This window comes from Haliaeetus albicilla, chromosome 3 (genome assembly GCF_947461875.1).
Source record: "Haliaeetus albicilla chromosome 3, bHalAlb1.1, whole genome shotgun sequence".
NCBI lineage: Eukaryota > Metazoa > Chordata > Aves > Accipitriformes > Accipitridae > Haliaeetus > Haliaeetus albicilla.
The window spans coordinates 31,360,339-31,379,783 of NC_091485.1; the positions used below are offsets into that span (position 1 = coordinate 31,360,339).

Sequence of the window (19,445 nt, forward strand, 5' to 3'; positions counted from 1 at the left end):
CAGTACAGCCAGCACTGAATTCTGGTGGAGAATAATTTGCAATTGTCCATCAGCTCCACAAGAAACAAAGTGTGAATCAAAGCATATGAACCAAAGACAAAGAAATTCCAGAACGGCCAGCAAAATAGCTGGAGATGCTTCCCACCAGTGTGAGACATAAATTTAATTTAGGTCTTGCCCTTTTGCTTCAAAAGCCAATGAGTTATGATTTGATTTTTAGGCAGGGAGTGCTTTTAACTCCCAAGATGAGGGGTATTGCTTGTGTTTTCTCCATGCTAAGTGAGAATTTAACAGAGTATTTGTAAACATGAAATTAGGGCTAGCTTGAAGGGGTCTTTAGGGTGCTAACAGAAAGAAGGACACATACATGTCTAAACTTCTATTTCCAAGAAACCTGTTCTACTAAAAAATAAAATAAAATTACAGACTAGTGGTATCCTAGCCAAACATTTTTGTATTCAGGAATGTCTACATCTGAGATGCTGTGGGTCATCAGTATTCTCGTGTAGAAGCACTTCATCACTAAATTAGAGAAAAGATGAAGCATGCAAGAACAGATGTGATTTTGAAGAATGGAAGTTTGTCTAGCAGAAACAAAGGTCTGTGATTTGTTCTTGCTACTAGGAGGTTTTTTAGCTGTTTTTTAATGGCTATTCACTTACTGAACTGTAAGCACTAAATTTTCGTAAGTGAGCAACATGAGTGCTCATAAATTTTTTGAAGTAGTGTTGGAAAAGCAATAGAAGATATTCTTCTGCATAAATTCTGGATAACTGCTGGATAATGCTTCTGGATAACGGCTCTAGGAATGTAAAGGTATTTACCTGCTGTTAGTGTATTGCTTGCCTAATCCTGCCAGAAGGTGGTCACAAACAGCAGCTTGTTTACTACAGTTGCCTTTGCCAAGAGGACATATCCTTCACATGCAAAATCATCAAGTCATACTAAGTGAGGAAGGGACTATGATTTGGTTTATTTTGCAGACTTAGTATTATTATTAGATAATCTGCTAAGTGAGCTAATTCAAATGTACTTTAAAAAATAGTATTTATTCTATGTAGCTACAGTATTCTGAGATACTTCATTTGTGTGAAGGAGGAATGGAAATATGCTTTTATTATTCCTCAGAATCTGTACTGTGGTACAGAAGGAATATGAGGAAATATATTCCATCTGTGGTTAAGGAGCTGTCCTTCCTTATAACTCAATCCTGCTGCTATTTGTCTGTTGTGTCCTCTCTGTTCAGAACAAATTGTCACACATAGCAAGATGATGATTTTATACTAACTTGTGATTTTTGCTGTTATTATTATTTACTTTTTGGATGATTCTTCTGAAAGCCAGCTTTTAATGTGTTAGTAATTCTCACAGGACAGCTGTAAAAATTCTTTCTTTGAAGCTGTCCTAATGCTATCTACGCAGAGGAGGTACTCAAACGTACGTAGTTACTACGCAAAGAAATATCATCAATGCAATAGGCAGCATATATTGTATTAAGGCATAACCATAATATCTGAATTATGAATTTTCCCAGTCATTATTTACAATTACTGCATTTCCTCTAAGAGCTGCTAGCATGAACAAAAAGCTAATTTTAGCGTGGTTAACAGTTTCAAGGTTTGAATTCAACCAAAGACAAAAACTTGGGGTTCTCATTGCATTACCTTAGGCTAGAGACATGCAACTTTGAGAATAAAATACTTACGTGATACGTGTCTCTCCAATCATCGTAAAATTTAATTTTCATTTAAATGTTTTAAGTATGAATTTTTAATCAGCAGACTAATTAAAAATAGTAACAAAAACTTTTTAAATTAAGAAAGTAATTTAATCGTAGTGAAATATTTTAAAATTTTAGAATCTTAAAATTCACAAGTTGCTTGGACTGGTAAATGTGAAACATGCTTTATTATTAAACCCATTTTTTCTAAGGCCTGGGAAAATTCACATACACACACAGATATTATAAAAGCTGTGTTTAAAAAAAAAAAAAAAAGAAGAGCACCAATCATCAAATTGTAATCCATCTGATTTTGTTAGAGACCCTGGAATAGGCACTGATGTGTATGTAACGTCTGTACTGTTCATCATCCCAGTGTCAAAAATTTAAAAACCACTACTGATTTTGTGATAATTATTTTCAGATATGAAGGCTGAGATGAAATGTAGGTATTTTGGTTGTGACATTGGTAGTTGTGATATACCGTAACTTAGTCACACCTTTATACCTGTCTTAGGCAGAAAACTTACATTGTCATTGCGGATTTCTGTGTCTCTTACTTACGAGTTGGCTACTTCCCTATTTCTATGCATCATTCAAATATTTTAAGATGTTTGTTCAACTGAAGGAAGAAACTCCAGCTTTGTAACACTCTACTTTGTAACTTGCATTAGCTATTAACCAAGGACTGGATAGTAGCTATTAAACAAGGACTGGTGCTCTTGGGAATCAGATAACAGTACATGGAAAATTTGCTCATGGAGGAATAATATTAGTATTAGCAATAGCCTTTCTTTTTTTTTAAAGCAAAAGTTATGTAAGTCTTTGTTCATAAAAACAGCCAATTAACTTTTTATATATATATATATAATATCTATGATATAAATATATAATATAGATTATATACAGTATGTACTATATAGTATATAGTAATTTTTAAATAAAATATATTTTCAAATCCCTTTTACAGTTCAAGTGAATTTTGATAAAGTATGATAGTTGGTAGAGATAGAGCCAAGATTCCAGAGGATCAACCTCAGAAAGTTAATTTAAGGTAGAGATGTTGGTGTCTGCAGTAATGAATAATGAAAAATTCCAATAAAGCTTTGATTCATTATCCTGTACGAGCCCTAAATGTAATAATTTCTGACAGTTTTTTTAGTTATTTAAATATTAGAGTGTTATTTTAGTCTTTCCTTCTACTAAAAATTAACAACTCAATTCCAATTTTGTGGTTTTGTTTTTTTTTTTGAAATTGTAGACAAAACACAGTGTTCCTATAAATCAAAGAGAGATTTCGTTGTTTGTGACTGACTCTACATTGCAAAATGTGGTTCATATGATTCCAAAAGTTGTTGCTGTGTCAGTTGCTGCATCTTGTGTTCTCAGTACGGAAATCACAGAAGCTCTCAGTGTTGCCTCGCGACTCGTCTTCTTCAAGGATGTGCTGTGGGGAAATGGTAAGCTTTATGTGTGGTTTTAAAGCAGTTGAAATCAAACTGAAATAGCATCCTAATCTCTGACACTGCAATATGTGACCTACAGAGACTTTCATTCTCAGATGAAGGTGAGACATTCTAAGTTTGGGAAGAAATTTGAAAGGGGTTGTAATTATAGCTTGCCTATAACGTTTGTTTTTTACATTTTTGGCTTAATCTCCAAAGTAAAGGAGAGATTCGGTGATCTTGCTGTATGTCCACCAACATTTCTGTCAGTCTTCCCTGATGGCTGTTGAATCTAATGGCCAGTGTCAATCAAATTTACTTGCTGATAGAAGACTCAAAGACTCGCAGTTGGACTAGATGATCGTTGTAGGTCCCTTCCAACTGAAATAGTCTATTCTATTAAGCAACTTGGTTTCATTTGTTTTTATATTCTTGCAGAAACTTGTTTTATTGAATTTACTACCTCTAAAAGGAGTAAGAGGGTGCATCTAGAGACTTGCATGTCCCTTGGTCATTTTCAAAATGTAAGTGGACTGCAAGCACGATCCTTTGTAAATGGCTGTGTGTCCTGAAGCAAAAATCTCTGCTTTGGAGAATGAAGCATTGCATGCACCTACTCTTTGTAATCTTTGAAACAAAGTAAGACCACCTGAAGGGGTGCCCAAGCTTATTACCAGGGAATAGACAGTAACAATGTGTTTGCAGGGAGTGTGGTGTGATGAGGTTAGAGTGGAATTGGACTCTTTTCTGCCATGTTTGAATTTTTAAAACATGTTTTTTGCCTGGGAGTTGCAAACTGTAATGAGAGCATGATACATGTATCACGGAAAGCAAAGTATTTTGTCATTGAGAAAACCTGATGGAGTCTATCCATCTGTTTAGTAGCTGGCAGCTGTCGTTGTCTTTATTGGCCATGACAATTAACATGGTCACCTTTTTCCTTGTTACTGTACTGAGTTGAAATGTCTTTGTTGGCAGGTAGGATTATTTGTGTCGAACGTACTGTTCTCTTATTACAAAAGCCTCTTTTGTACTCGACTGCCGGTGCTGACCTCAGTGAGCTGACTGGCCCTGTCAGACTCGATGAGCTGGATTCTACAACACAGGCCAACTCCATTTGTGCTGTAAAAGGTTTGTATAGCCTTTCCTGAAATGAAGGTGGTTAATTATTTCTGCCCACTTCAATCTTCTAGGTCTTCGTACTGATTTCTTGCACAAACAGCATGGAGGGATAAGAAAGCACAGTATTCCTGTGGGTCATTACGATATTTAAGTTTTTATAGTTCTTTGTGGGCTCTGTTTGCCATTTGCTGGCCATGCTCTGCTCCCACTCACTCATACTTCAGAATAAATGTTTGATGCACAGTCTGTTTTATTATATTCCTCCCTTCACCATCTTCTTTCAGGCAGGAGCCTTCTGTTCACACCAGGCTTGTTGAGTTGGTGACAGTAAGGTATACTAATATTTTTTAGGCAGATGGATAAGATAAGTTAGCCAGATCCTGAATGGTAGGGGTTAGTGTCTGATTTCCCTGGAGCTTTTCTGCAATGGGGCAATTTAATATTTCACCATAGTCATTTAGTGTAACTTGGCTAATATTTGCTCACCAGCCACTTTGGATCATTGCTCTGTCTAATATTTCAGTCGTACCACTAACCATGCAGAAACATTTCTTACAATGTATTTTCTAACATTTCCTAATCATGCAGAAACATTTCCTATTTGTGTATTTTCTAATGCTTTGTCCAGTCAGCTTCTTAAACCTCCCAGTTTTAGAGTGCCTATAGGGAAAAGGTCCTTAAAAGCCCAATAACTCTTGGCTTTTAAAGACAATTTCCTTTCTTAATCTAACTCTTATGATTCTGGTAGCCCTTGCAGAAAATTGTTGATACTGTTTTACATTTACACCTTCAAATATTCACTGGAGCACTTGAAATGAGCTTTAAAATAATAGCAAATAATGGTTACAAACGAATCCTTCCAGCTATAATGCGATGCACTGAAAAGACAGTTTGAAACCACACAAAGCTGTTACTAAACATACCTTCTCTTATGGTAGAGCCACAAGTTAGCAGTGCCTCTGTGAATAATATATAAGCACCTTGCAGTGAACACTAACACTGCATAATGAAAAACAAGCACAACTAGAGGCACTTCACTCAAAGCCTTGGTTGTTATGTACATCTCACATTGATATTGTGAGTTACTTGGAAGGTATTTCTGTCACTGGGTGTGAAATACTTTTTGGCTTTTTTTAAACCTCTCCAATACTTATGCTAAGCATTATCACTTCTCCATTCTTAATTTTATAACTAAGTATGAGAAGTGCCAGTCTTCTTTTGTCCTATTGATAGTGTATGTAGTAGGATAAAGCAAATATTTCTCTGTCCTTTCTTTTTCCAGTGGAGCAAAGAAAATACACTTTTGTGATCTACTGTGTAAACAAGTACTTACTTTATACACATGGGAGGTGTCACGCTTTCCCTCTTCTGTATTACAGGTGGAAGAATGGCAAAAGGAGAAATTAATCTTGCAACCTTGTCTTGCTTCATCTGAAATTTGTCCAGGGTAGCTGTTATCAGTATGTTCCCACACACTTGTACCAATATAGAATATAAAGTGTCATCTTTATACCTATGCTAATGCTTTATATAGATGACAACTCTCACTTTTATGTGTAACTAAAATTATTTAATAGCATTTAAGATATATATCCAGTGTTTTGGAATTTGGTTAGTTATTGCCTACATCTTTCTACTGAAGAACTGAAACTAATAGCATTAACCCTACTTTGTTAGTGGGAGAATATGTATTTGATAGAGTAGCCCATGAAGGAAAATTTATCACCCCTAAAATTCACTCACTGTCTCTGTCTCTTAACTGAGAGAGTTGTTAGTCTGGCTTGTGCGATGAGAAGCAGTATTACCTCGTTCATTCTTTTTCTTTGTGCCCTCCTTTCACTTCCTGTACTTCTGGTCACCTGCGTATGCTGTACGTGGGCCTCCTCTCACCTAACACTCAAAAAGGCTCCAAAGGCTTTACTCTACTCCTTCTTGAAGTAGTGCTCCTTCCTGCTCCTTTGCAGTCATGGCTGCTCCTCCTGGCTCAGGGATTCGGCAGGCTCAACCTTCCCTAGAAAAACTTATTTTTAACCAGTGAAAAATGCAGGGGATCGTTCAAGTCCCCATCCACAGATACAGCAATTGGTCACAGTGTCAGAGCCTCCAGGAGTGCCAGGACTGGGGAGGGACAAAGGCCATGCTGCCTGCTGGGTTTTAGGTAGATCGGTCATTTTTTGGAAGGTGTATAAATAGGGTAAGTTAGGTTGGAAGGAACCTCTGAAGTTCCTCCAGTCCTAACTTCTGCTCAAGGCTGGGCCCTGAGCAACCTGGTACAGCCCTATAGCTGGCCCAGCTTTAAAAGGACAATGTGGCAATCCAAGCAGATCCACCAAGTTTGTCAGAAATCCTTGTTTCAAGAGAGGTCCGGTCATACCAGCTCCAGGATGGAGTGTGTTGCTCTTCAACAGATGCGTGAACACCTGAGGTTGCTTTCTACTGGAAAGTTTATTGCTCTTCTAAAGATGAGTCTGTGGTTCTCACCTGTGAGCCCAGAGTTAATAGATTTATTTTCTTATGACTATGCATTGCAAAGTAATTTCTAACCTCTTTTTGGTGTTGAGTAGCAGTCAGGATGACTTAAATGTTGGCAGTTCATACTGCACAGAACTGTTTTTCCTCTTAACCATGCTTATGAGCAAATTCTAGTTAGTCCAATATTACTTGATTAATGATATTTGCCTGGTATATAACTCACCACCAGTGACTGAATTTTGACATTGGGTATTTTCATACCCAACACCCTTACTCTGGGGTGTTTTTTTTCCCAGGTTCCCTCTTAACAGTGTGAACAAGATGGGGTCAATCAGCTTACCTAGGTTTCTCTTTTTGATTGAACTTTTCCCCTTCCTGTCCATTAATCAGGGTAACTGGTTGGAAAAAAACCATACACATTCATTTTTTTGAACGTTTCAGCCAGAATGTTACTTCTAATGCGCAGCCCTTCTTTGCATTCCTCACCAGAGGCCTGTTTTTCCAGGTGTCATCCTATTATCAGTCTCTTCTTAATGATGTCAGCCACAACCGATAAAAATAGACTAGAGGTAAAAATTGAATTTCAGCTATGTGCGTTTCCATTTAAAAGCAGGATCTTGGGAAAATATCCAAAAGGTTTGTGAACATCAAGCAAAATCCAGAGTCTTGACAAAGATGTTGTGGTGGGTTGGCCCTGGCTGGATGCCAGGTGCCCACCAAGGCTGCTCTGTCACTGCCCTCCTCAGCTGGACAGGGGAGAGAAAATACAACAAAAAGCTCGTGGGTCAAGATAAGGACAGGGAGAGATCACTCAGCAATTACCATCACAGGCAGAACAGACTTGACTTGGGGAAAATTAACTCAATCTATTACCAATCATACCAGAGTAGGGTCATGAGAAATAAAACCAAATCTTAAAAACACCTTCCATCCACCCCTCCCTCCTTCCTGGGCTCAACTCCACTCCCGATTTTCTCTACCTCCTCCCCGCCAGCAGTGCAGGGGGACAGGGAATGGGGGTTGGGTTCAGTTCATCACATGTTGTCTCTGCCGCTCCTTCCTCCTAAGGGCGAGGACTCCTCACACTCTTCCCCTGCTCCAGCGTGGGGTCCCTCCCACAGGAGACAGTCCTCCACAAACTTCTCCAACGTGGGTCCTTCCCACGGGCTGCAGTTCTTCACAAACTGCTCCAGCATGGGTCCCTTCCACAGGCTGCAGTCCTTCAGGCACAGACTGCTCCAGCGTGGGTCCCCCACAGGGTCACAAGTCCTGCCACCAAACCTGCTCCAGCGTGGGCTTTTCTCTCCACGGGTCCGCAGGTCCTGCCAGGAGCCTGCTCCAGCGTGGGCTTCCCACGGGGTCACAGCCTCCTTGGGGCATCCCCCTGCTTCGGCGTGGGGTCCTCCCCGGGCTGCAGCTGGATATCTGCTCCACCGTGGACCTCCCTGGGCTGCAGGGGGACAGCCTGCCTCACCATGGTCTTCCCCAGGGCTGCAGAGGAATCTCTGCTCTGGCACCTGGAGCACCTCCTGCCCCTCCTTCTTCACTGGCCTTGGTGTCTGCGGGGTTGTTTCTCTCACATGTTCTCACTCCTCTCTCTCTCCAGCTGCAATTGCTGTTACACAGTAACTTTTTTCCCCTTCTTAAATCTGTTATCCCAGAGGCACTACCACCATTGCTGATGGGCTCAGCCTTGGCCAGCAGCAGGTCCTTCTTGGAGCCGACTGGCATTGGCCCTGTCAGACATGGGGGAAGTTTCCAGCAGCTTCTCACAGAAGCCACCCCTGTAGCCCTCGGGCTACCAAAACTTTGCCACGCAAACCTAATACAGATGTGCTGCAGTTTCAGCAGCTTAAACTTGAGAAATGACTTTGCATGCAGGATGCACAAGGCTGTCACTAGATTATTGCATCTGCTGCTGCCTTCACTTGTTTTTGTTCTGACTTCAGTGATCTCTGGTGGTTTTCTCGAGGGAACTCTATGTTGTCATCAAAATAAACCTCTCCACTAGACATAATCTCGTCAGTGTGATCCTGATTCATTTCCTTCACATGTACTTGTATTAGTTGCACACTGGCACCCTGCAGCTGCAATACAGCGCACAACTGGGGGAAAGTTAAAAGGCTTAGGAGAGAAACAGATCTGTCAGAAGAGGGGATTTTGTTTTGTTTTTAAAATGATTTTTTAACAAAAAAGGAAACATATTCAGCAAACTAATCGGTAGCTTTTCTTTTCCATGAACAAGGGAAACATGCCCATGCTGTGGCAGAAAGCATCTTACCTTGTAGTAGTAAGTGCTGATGGAAACTCTCAATTTACAAAAACTGAAGAATCAAAGTTATTCCTGTAACAGTCCAAGGGGTTAAATGCGCGGAATTGCTTATTCTGTCAGTGAAATCCATGTTGTTTCGTTACATGAATAGAATTTGGGTCATAAATGTTGTATTTGAGAAGTACGTCTCCTGACCTTCAGACTTGCTGTCCTTTGAATTCTGAAATAGAATTACGGTTTTGTTGTTTCTGTGTAGTTCCCTTCTTCCTGTCAGTCCTTGTCCCAGGAGAACCAGGAAAGCAAGGGATTAACACGCTGTCTTACAGACCAGGCAGTGTAAATGCTCCCTAGTCTCCAAGGGTTTCTTTTATTGAATGCGGTATGCATAAAGCTGTGAGATTCTTGCTCAATAGGAGCTGGAATTTTTTAGTCTATACTTCTGTTATACCAGTGAGGGTTTATTTTAGTGTAATTTCATTCTTAAAGGTGATCAACTTTGTATGCTTCAAAATACTTAGAAGTATTTTCTCCATAAATAATGCTTATAATTTCAGCATATCGTTATCATAAAACATAATACATTCTTTATTGGCTTCTCATAGAACACTGAATATATTTTTTCTTGCCAAAACTAGCAAGGCCCTTTATATTAGTCCAAAGTATCTTTGGCATTCCCTTCTTAGGCACACACTTAAATCTGTGGGCCAGATCTAATCTCTGTTAAATCAGTATAAATGAAGAATAACTTCATTGTTAATGGAATTTAACCTGCATCGTTGTTTTCAAAAGGGATTGGGTCTTCTTATTGGTTTGTGTTTCCTAAATGTTGATATCATGCTGTCTGACCTGATGATTTTTATAGCTATTTATTGCCAAGGAAACTTCAGAGGAACAGAAAGAGAAGAAACAAACAAAAACAAATCAGAAAAACAATAAAACCCAAACCAAAAGAGCTGAACTTGTTTGGAAAGTTTATTATCAATTATCTACTTTCTGGTATTTTTAGAATGTAACACACTTTGCCATACTGTCATCCCTTGTTGGAGGGACAAAGGAGAAAGGGGGAGAGATTGTTGGAAGAGCTGATGCTTAAGCTGAGAGTCAGAAAGGACAAAACCTGCTGTGAAGCCAGGAGTGACTGTGTTTGCTAGCTTACTGTTAGTATTTTGTAAGAATTTTATCTTCTGCAGGTATTGTTGTTGGAGTTAATGAGAGCACTGCTTTCTCCTGGCCTACATGCGACAGATGTGGCAATGGAAAGTTGGAACTGTGTCCCCAGGACAGGTGAGAGTCAGCATGCTCCGGAGCACTCCAGGTGTTTTGCAGATGTAGCCATAACAGCAATAGGTGATGCAATGATTCCTGCAGGCACAGGCTGCACTTTATTCCTTCCTAGAACTAAGACGTAGTATTTTTATTGCTGATGAACTGATAAAACCAGCAAGGTTAGATTAATTTATTAAGAAAGATACAAGTAGATATGAAATGGTTTAAATTTGCAGTTATCACATTTTTTTTCAAACTAATCTTAAAGTATTGCTTACAAAGATTTCATAGCCCACTGCATTATAATATTAGTTTTAATAAACATCCATGTAAATCACAGGTCTGATTTTAAGCTCCTTTAAAAGTAGCTTCTTGTGTTTGTCTATGCTACCTTGTTACCCTGTGTACCACCAATTCACCTCATTTTTATATTGAACTGTGATCTTTGCTGTAATTTACGTAAGTGTGAAAGAGTGGTGTTTCAGACATATTTGATTTATAACCTTTCTAAAAAGGATGTTGAATAATTCTGGGAGTACCACTGTCCCAAATGTGAAGACTGATCCCACAGGACCTGTTACCACGTGAAATGCTCAACCTGCGTCACACTGGCATGTTCTTGGAAAACGTCCCCTTCAGCTGCTTAGCCAGCTTGCTCTTGCAGGGTCTGAGATACCTGAGGGCATAAAAACACGAGAGGATAAGAGAATAGTCAGAGTGTAAAAAGAAGGAAAGGGGGATTCTTCCTAGTGGAAAAGCTTACAAAAAGCATAAGGAGAAGTTGGGTGGGTTTGATCGCATTGAAATAGAGAACATTTTCCTAAATATGAGAAGCTTTATGGCTTATGCTTTGTTATGTATAGCCTCTGGGGGAAAAAGGCTGAAAATAAAAAAAAATTGTCCTATATTATACCGTCATGCAAAAAATAAGGTTGTGTGTACATTCACATAGTAATGTAGTTCAATTAAAAAAAAAATCTACTGTGAAGGACACTTCTGCTTCATTTGAAGAACAATGTAGCATCAATATTTGTTTAAGACATTATTCCAACAAGCTCTTACAGCTGAGCTTAATTTTATGCATATGACTTAAGTATGTGCTGAAAATGTTGAATGTTTGCTGAACGAGGGCCTAAATCAGTAAGTCACTTGGGCCAAATCTATACTACAAATTTTCTTTTGCCATAACTTTTAGAAGGTTATAAGATTAATATTTGCTTAAGGGGAGTGACTATAAATAGGAACCTCCCCCCATGTTGCCAAAACTTATAAAAGGAAGATCCTTTTGCTAGAAGAGTTTAGGTGCTCCAAGAGAGTTATTTAGCTCTACCAACAGAAGAGTTCTATTTGTTATTATCAACTGAATCTCTGCCAGGGCTTTCCTACTAGAAGTCTATCGGCAAAGTATTTTAGAGAATAAGCTAGCTGGTTTTTGTGTGTTTTGATTTATGACTGATAGCTTTTCCATTTTTCTATGTTTTTCCATCATTATTTGTGTGTTTCAGAGGATTGCTATATTGCAACCAGTGCTCTGAAGTTGTCATTTCACCGGTTTTGAAAATGCAGCTGGAAGTCTTCTTGAGTTGTCCATCTCGATCTCAAAGTACAGTAAAAGTAAAGGTATGGCATGAAATAAGCTTTGGTGTATTGAGTACAGTGAGGCTAGATATGTAGACACACAGGTACTCTAAGCCACGCTTTTATAAACAGCTCTGTCAGAAGACAAATTAAAAGATGTAAGAGTACCCCATAATTTAATCTGATACTAAACTTGTGTTTCATTGGACTAAGGACCCAGTTCCCAGATCTTACTCAAACCATACAGTCGTCGAGTTCACCCTGAGGTTTGCAAACTGTTTTATGGTCCAGCTGAAGGGCTTTGTTGGGTTGGGCCTTGGGAAACCTCAGTCTCCACAGCCTAAAAAGAACATGTATTTTTAGGCTCCCATTCTGAACATCTTTTGTGTCACCTCTCCTCTGCTTTCTTGGCCGGAGAAACAAAACCATTCTATATTAAAATGATAAATCTTTGTTCAATGTGACTGTTTTAACCTGTGAACAGAACCTCTTTGCACACATAAGACTTTTGTCATGAACAAAACCTGTCTATTTTCTCATTCCAGCTGTTACAAAGGACAATCTCTTCTCTCCTGAAGTTCTCTGCCAATGAGGATGGGGTAGGTATAATGAATGTTGATGAAAGAAAGTTAAACTACATAACTTAGTGTAGAGGCAGAGTACAAGAGACATGAATCGGGTAGGAAGATACTCGAATCACAGAAATGAAAGGGATTCCTGGAGGTCATCATCCAACCTAGCGCTCACACTGGGCTGTTGCCAATGCGTAGGCAGGTCAGCCGTGACTTTGGCTGGCAGGGTCTTGAAAACTTTGAAGGATGGAGATTCTGCCTTTCCAGGCAGCTCGTTTCAGAACTGCACTAGGAGCGGTAGGGGATTTCACTAGAAATAATGAATTTTTTTTCATGTCCAGCCTGGGATTTGAGTGGGCTGGACCCTTTGGCAATCCCACCTTCCGCCTGCTAACGCTTTGCTATCGCATGACTTTCGTCAGGCTGACACCCCCTTTTTTAGAAGAGGGATGCTACAGATGGGGTATGTAGACAGCTTTAGCTCAGCTGCAGATCTGCAGAGCTATCTGCAAATAGGACTATGTCCAGACATTCAGAGCTGTGACGGGCAGTGCTGGGCTTATCTCCATTTTCTGGCTGAGGATCCAAAGACAGCAAACACAGTTCAAGCATCCCACCTTTTGGGGCTGGTCTTCTAAGCCCTATAAACCAAAACTACTTTCTAATAGTACAACCATGAAACTACTGGCAGGCAGTAATAGTAGAGGAATTTGCAAAATGCATGCAAGATAGTACTTTATAATTGTGTGAATGAAATACACGTAAGCCACGGGGATCCATGGGCTGAAGTACAGTTTATGTAATCGTGAAGTAGTTATTCCTTTAATCTGAGATATCAGAAGAACCTTGACATTTGGCACAGTGACCCAGATTTATCACAGGTGAGGGAGGCACCTGGGTAGGTGCCTGGCTGGCATTGGCTGCCGGATGGTCAGCAGCGAAGGAGCGGCACCTTCAGAGGGTGATTAAGTCCCATTAACATCCCGAGATCCCCCGTCTCCATTGCATGTGGAAGGGAGCAAAGGTCAGCTCGTTGTCTTGTTTAATGATCCTAGTTAAATATCTTTGGTTAGGTGACACGTGTCGGGGTCATTTTGCTTTCTCTGTCTTGTATAATCTTCTAGCATTTTGCTATTATGTGCTCCATGGTTTTAATGGGATTTATGGATAATATTTAAAGTGGAATGCTGCTCTGAAATCGTAAATTATTTTTCTTATGCTGGAGGGTGTATATTTGATTTAAGCAAAGAGATACAAGAAATTTCCAAAATATGTTTGCTTTCTTAATAGCAGTTAAGTCTTGCTAAGTTTTACAGAATGTGGCTGGTTTGGTTACAGACTGACAAAACGTAGTTCTTTTTCGAGTTAATAGAATTCAAACAACCTCTTTTTCATGTTTCAGTTTTTATAATGCTAGTATTGAGAAGTCTGGCAAGTTAGAAACAGGGGGGGTTTTTTCCCTAGCTGAAATGCAGGGATAATTTTTTCCTTTTTTTTCATAAGCAGTTCTGTCTCTGAACCACTGCATTTTAAAAAGCAGCACAACTCAGCGAATTAATCACAAGAAATACCACTTGAGGTGGCTTTTTTTTGCCAATGCTGCTAAAGTTTCTAAGGGTGTAGCTTTGTAATCACTTCTTTTGGCAGGGAGGTTGGTTTTAGCCGCCACTGCCCCTGGCCACTTGTTCCTTACCTTGTGACAACCCTTCTGTTACACCAATATAGCTGTTTGTGCAGCTGCGTGATGAATTGGACTGCAGAACTGGGCTGGAGTAAAAACAATCTATAAAAAAAGAAGAAAAGGGTTGTTCATACCTTGAATCAGGCAATAGATGTGGGTATCACATGCCTGTACAAATGCACAGCCCAGATGAAAGCAGGGTGCATGGTCAGAGGCTGGTCGCAGGCAAGTACCACTGAGGAGAGAAATGGATGTAAACCTGCCATCTGAGAGAGAGACTCTCTCGGGCGACGTATCAGCTGTCGGTGTTACCAGTTCTTCTGGTAACATGCTCTCTCATCTTAGAGAAATCATCCCAGCCTCACGTCCCTCTCCTCCACACAGAGTCCAGTCTCTACAAATTCGCTCAGGCACAACTCATGTGGGTAAACTGCCACTCGGATCATTAGACAGAAGGGACTGTGTAGGCGCCAGTGATCACCAAGGACGCATGATACAACACAAAGTAAAAAGCCGGGGGTGGGGGGGGAGGTGCAGAAGAGTTACAAAATATTTTTTCCTTTAGTGGATCTGTTAGCTAAGGTAATTGATATATAGTATGTATATATACATTGCTAGCACCTGTGAATTCCTACCAGTGTCAGAAAGCTAGATAAAGGGAGCACATGTAGCTTATGCTTCAGCAAAATTGAGGTCAAAGTCACAGTAGCTGGTTTTGGGTTTTTTTTTAAACAGCTCATTTTTGAAAGCCTGGTAGGGAAGCAGCACTTTAAGCAGGAGTGAGATCTAATTATTGAAAATCTAACATATTCATTCTTTCCATCGGTTCTAATGCACCTTTCTTTCTGAGTCCTTAAAAAAAATTGTCTGTTGGAAGAGGACCTTGCAGCCTGCATCTTCCCAGTCGAATGCTGCTTAGAACAGAATGTCCAGGACTGTTTGTTTTAATCAACATGCTTTTATCACTGCAGAGTTATGAGGTGCAGAGCGTGCTGGGAAAGGAGGTGGGGTTATTGAACTGCTACGTCCACTCCGTAACCAGCCACCCCAACTGTGTTGCACTGGAGGAAATTGTTCTTCTGGAAGCAGCAGCAAGACACTGAGCTGAACTCTAGTCAGCTACTATAGTATCTGTGGACTTTGTGATGTGGTTATCTGTTAACTAGTGCCACAGATAATGTATAACGCAAGTGTGATAAGTATTAAGATAGTTTATTAAAACTGTGATTTACAAAGCACATTGTGCTAACGCTGAAAAAATATCTCTATAAAAATTTCTGTTCAACCTTCTGAACTCTTCTTTTTCAGATCAGTTCAGAATTTAAGAATACAGTTCTTTCTTCGGCATGTTTGCTGTTTATGTACGTAAAACATCTTGTTCTGGAAGTTTTGAATGGTTGTCAATTTTTTTCTGTAATATTGTATTTATTATGTGTCGATGGAAAATATTTTACTGATATTTTTGAAATAAATACTTTGCTATAGGCAGTGAATGTTGGTCTAAGCTGAGTTTTATCAGTGGATTCCAGAGTACCACTGGCTGCAAAACACCGTGTTGTGCGCTAATTCTGAGTTGTAGCATTTGTTATCACCTTGCAATAAATGTTACAAAGACAGAGATTTGAACAAAGCTTATGTTTTGAAGCGTCAAGCTTATATAAAGTTAATGTTTTACAGCTAACTGGTCTCTAAGCAGAGAAGTAGTGTGTTATCTGTAGCTTCCCACAAAGCGGGTGTCTCATACAGTTTCTGTTACGGGTAACGAGCAAACTGCTTTGTAGGCCACGTAACTTTCCTCACCCCGACTGTACAGAGACATGGATTACAAATCAGATAATATCAAAATCTTCCTATGTGTGCATTGTTTGAGATGCAAGAATTAATGTTAAGCATTCAGTCAGAGATTAGGGGTTTTTCCCCCTTCCCCTTTCTCGGTATTTAAAAAACCCGTACAGGTCAGAGGAGGAGGAATTAATGGTTTTGCACAGGTCCAGTGCATGACTACCTGGCAGAAGAGGAACAGCAAACTCATTGCTACATTGATCGTTCCTGCGGCCAAGGCCGATGATAGTGGAAAGTCAGATACGTCACGATTACTAAAGGAATGACCCAGCTTTTGAATCCCCATTTTCCCCCCTCCTCCAAGTCTTTCAGTCTCTGACCTGCCCCCCTGCCATAAGGAAAAAGGGGATGTTGGCCAAATCCTGTGTAGAGGATACTGCCCTGTACGCGGCCAGGGTCGCCCCTTCTAAACAAGCAAGACTTTCCTCTCTCGCAAAGCACTGGCTGTTGGAGATGCTTGTGGTACCAGGCCGCTTTTCTGCCAGCGCCCTACAGATGCTGTCATCTTTGTGCGTGCGCTATCAATATTCAGACAAGTTGCCTACCCTTCCGTAATACTGTCACTCAGTCGGGGATCAGCGTTGTCGCCTGCTCTCGCTGTCACTGGCAGTGACCGGTGAAAGTGGCCGGCTCCTGCCTGTCCATAGCCCACAGCGGGCTGAGGCGCATGGCTGCAACAGCATCTCCTGTGGGACCGCAGCGGCTTCAAGCTTAGGAGCGCCTTAGTGTAGGTGCAGCTTTGCGTTGTCTGGAGTGGAAACCGCTTCGAGGGTTTTTTTGTTGTTTGGGTTTTTTACCAGGAATTTTAACTAATGGTGTTCTTGTGTTCACGGGTGCTTTTTTTTTTTTTTTTTTTTTTTTAAAATAAGGCTATGTTTCTGGAAGAGTCCTGGCCAAAGAGCAGCCCCTCCTGCAGTGCAACTGCTGCTCGGCCCCAAGTGAGCTCAGCAGCAACCGCTGACTCAGCATTCCGGCACGGCGATGCAACCGCTCCCCGGGGGGCGAGGGGGGGAGCAAGACTTTGGAACCACCACGTGCAGGACTCCCAGTGACTCCCACCGTTGCATCGCCCTTTGGCTGCTTTAGGGAAAAAAAAAAAAAAAAGGTGCACCTCCCCCCCCCCCCAACCTCCCCGTTTCACATGCTGGAAGCCCCCCGTGTCGTGTCCCCCCCCCCCGGCGCTGCGAGCGGGCAGCAGCTCCCGGGAAGCGCAACTTCCCCCGCCGCCGCCCGCTGCCGTCGGGACACAGAGCAAACGAGAGCAGGGTTGATTTTTAAATGCTTTTTTTTATTATTATTACTGTTGTTGTTGTTCTTAGAAACGCTGTAAAAATTGATATAAAAGGTCGAGCATGCTCAGTCTTTTTTTTCGTCCTACTGTCTAAAATACATGGGGTTTTGAATCATTTTAACAGATGTACCATAGCTGCATCGGTATGAGTAAAATGTAGAAAAGACGAAAACTACCATTACAAAAATAATTTAAGGGGAGAGAAGAAAACAAACAAACAAACGAACAAACAAAATATTTAGCTTTTTTTCCTTTTTTTTTTTGCAAGTTTCGCGGCGAAAGACGCGGGCATCGCCCCACGTCGCTACAACATCCAGGAAGCGGCCGCGGGCGGCAGGTCCCGCCGCGGCTCCGCGCCTCCTCCCCGCGCCCGGCCCGGCCCGGGGCGCCGCGGCCCGGCCCGGCCCGGCCCGGCGAAGGCTCGGCCCGGCGAAGAAGGCTCGGCCCGGCCCCCTGAGGTATTTGTTATCCACGGTCTCCCGGAGTCCGTCTCTCCGTCCCCGCTCCCCGCCCCCCGCCCCGGTTACCGGCAGTCGGTGCCCGAGCCGGGCTGCAGGAAGGAGGCGCTGGGCAGCTGCTTGAAGAAGTGCCGGAGGCTGGTCAAGTCCCGGGTGAGCTGCTCGATCTTCTTGTGCAGCTTCTCGTTCTCGGCCGAGAGCTCCAGCAGCTTCTGCTGCATCTCCTGGTTGCGCCGCTTCGCCTTGTCGCGGCTCTTGCGCACGGCGATGTTGTTGCGCTCCCGGCGCTGCCGGTACTCGGGGCTAAACCTGTCCACGCACTTCTTGCCGCCGCGCTCCTTCCCGCCGGGGGCCGCCGGCGGCGGCGGCGGGACGCCCTGCGCCGACACGGAGCCGGAGCCGGAGCCGGAGCCGGCGGCGGCGGCGGGGCCCGGGGAGCGGGTGCTGCAGCTGGAGGGGGAGCTGCTGCCCGGCGGCTCGGGGGAGGTGGGCGGCGTGGGCTGGCCGCTCAGGTTCATGATGGTCTGGGCGCAGGTGGCGATCTGCGAGGGCAGCAGCGAGGAGGAGAGGTCGCTGTCGCTCCAGTCCGGCTCCTGCTTCAGGGCGCCGCGGGAGGAGGAGGAGGAGGAGGAGGAGGAAGAGGAGGAGGAGGAGGAGGAGGAAGAGGAGGAGGAGGCGGTGCGGGGCTCGGCGCCCAGCAGGGTGGTCATGGCAGCGCCGAGGTCCTTGGCGGGGTCGCGGCCGGCGCCGCCGCCCGGCGGCAAGTACTCGCCGTAGTCCCCGCCCCGCTCGGGCTTGTGGTTGCTGTTGAAGAGGTCGGCGAAGAGCTCGTCGTTGCAGAGCTCCAGGTTGGGCACGGCCGACATGGAGTCAATGTAGGAGCTGAAGTCGATGGCGCTCTCGTCCTCGTACATGGCCGGGGCGGCGGCGCTCAGCTCCGCCAGGTCGGTGCCGCTGCCCCCCAGGCCGCCGCCCGCCTCCTCGCCGCTCATCCCGCAGCCGCCGCGGCCCCCCGCCTTGCAGGCGGGACCCGGCCCGCCGCCGCCGCCGCCGCTGCCCACCTTGGCGTCGTAGAAGTTGGCGGGCTCCAGGCACCAGCTCTTATAGCATGCCGGCAAGTCCAGGCTGTAGAGAGCGGCGGCGCTCATCGGCGAGCGGGACGCGGCGCCGCACGGCCGCGGCGCGGGGGCTCCGGGCCGCGGGCACCAGCCGCCGCTCCGCGACGATCGCAGCTCCAGCCTCCGCCGCGGGCAGGTGGGGAGCAGCGGGGCCGCTGCGAGCGCTGCCGCCGCTCAGTCCCGCCGCTCAGTCCCGCCGCTGCCGCTGCGGGTGCGGGTGCTCCTGCTGCCGCCCCGCCGTCGCCTCGCCCGCCCGAGGGGGCCGATCCGGCCGCGGGTCACGCCGCGCTCGGCGATGGGAGGCGGGGATGGGGCGAGGGCGTCTCTGGACCTGGGAGCGAAACGCCCGCTCGGTCCCTTCTTATACGGCCCCGGCCCCGCCTCCTGCCCCAATGACGGGGAACGAGTGTTCCCGGCACCCCCGGGGACCCGGGGGCGGGAGCGGGTGGGGTGCGCGGCCGCGGAGGCCGGGCTCCCGCCGCGGAGAGCTGCCACCTCCCGGCGGAGGGTGGCCGCGGTCGGGGGCGGCCCCCCGCGGGGGGACGAGACGGTGCGGGGAGGGGGGCAGGCGCCCGAAAGGGCGCCTGCCCCCCTCCCCGCACCGTCTC

The 19,445-nt window shown here is 44.0% G+C and overlaps 2 protein-coding genes and 1 long non-coding RNA gene across 6 annotated transcripts in view; 1 reads left to right on the forward strand and 2 right to left on the reverse strand.

The window, feature by feature from the left end:
- The window catches only part of SPIDR (scaffold protein involved in DNA repair), a 207,965-nt gene extending 192,217 nt beyond the window's left edge, over positions 1 to 15,748 (forward strand). For all 3 annotated transcript variants that reach the window (XM_069779305.1, XM_069779306.1, XM_069779304.1), the window contains 6 exons: positions 2,982 to 3,180; positions 4,144 to 4,296; positions 10,222 to 10,315; positions 11,803 to 11,917; positions 12,421 to 12,474; positions 15,100 to 15,748. In XM_069779305.1, coding sequence (XP_069635406.1) covers positions 2,982 to 3,180; positions 4,144 to 4,296; positions 10,222 to 10,315; positions 11,803 to 11,917; positions 12,421 to 12,474; positions 15,100 to 15,231 — 747 coding nt within the window. In that variant the 3' untranslated portion in view covers positions 15,232 to 15,748. The remainder of the gene's footprint in view (positions 1 to 2,981; positions 3,181 to 4,143; positions 4,297 to 10,221; positions 10,316 to 11,802; positions 11,918 to 12,420; positions 12,475 to 15,099) is intronic.
- LOC138684743 (uncharacterized) lies at positions 9,986 to 15,188 on the reverse strand. 2 transcript variants are annotated; one of them, XR_011324002.1, is made up of 3 exons: positions 14,966 to 15,184; positions 14,141 to 14,230; positions 9,986 to 10,973 (listed from the first exon to the last, which is right to left on the reverse strand). It is a non-coding gene; the product is annotated as an uncharacterized lncRNA (long non-coding RNA). The 2 variants fall into 2 exon arrangements; XR_011324001.1 differs by having other exon boundaries at positions 14,141 to 15,188.
- Positions 15,749 to 17,242: 1,494 nt separating the features above from the next.
- CEBPD (CCAAT enhancer binding protein delta) lies at positions 17,243 to 19,178 on the reverse strand. The gene has a single exon (XM_069779307.1). The coding sequence runs from the start codon at positions 18,865 to 18,867 to the stop codon at positions 17,785 to 17,787; it is 1,083 nt and encodes a 360-aa protein (XP_069635408.1). The 5' UTR covers positions 18,868 to 19,178; the 3' UTR covers positions 17,243 to 17,784.
- Between the last annotated feature and the right edge of the window lie 267 nt (positions 19,179 to 19,445).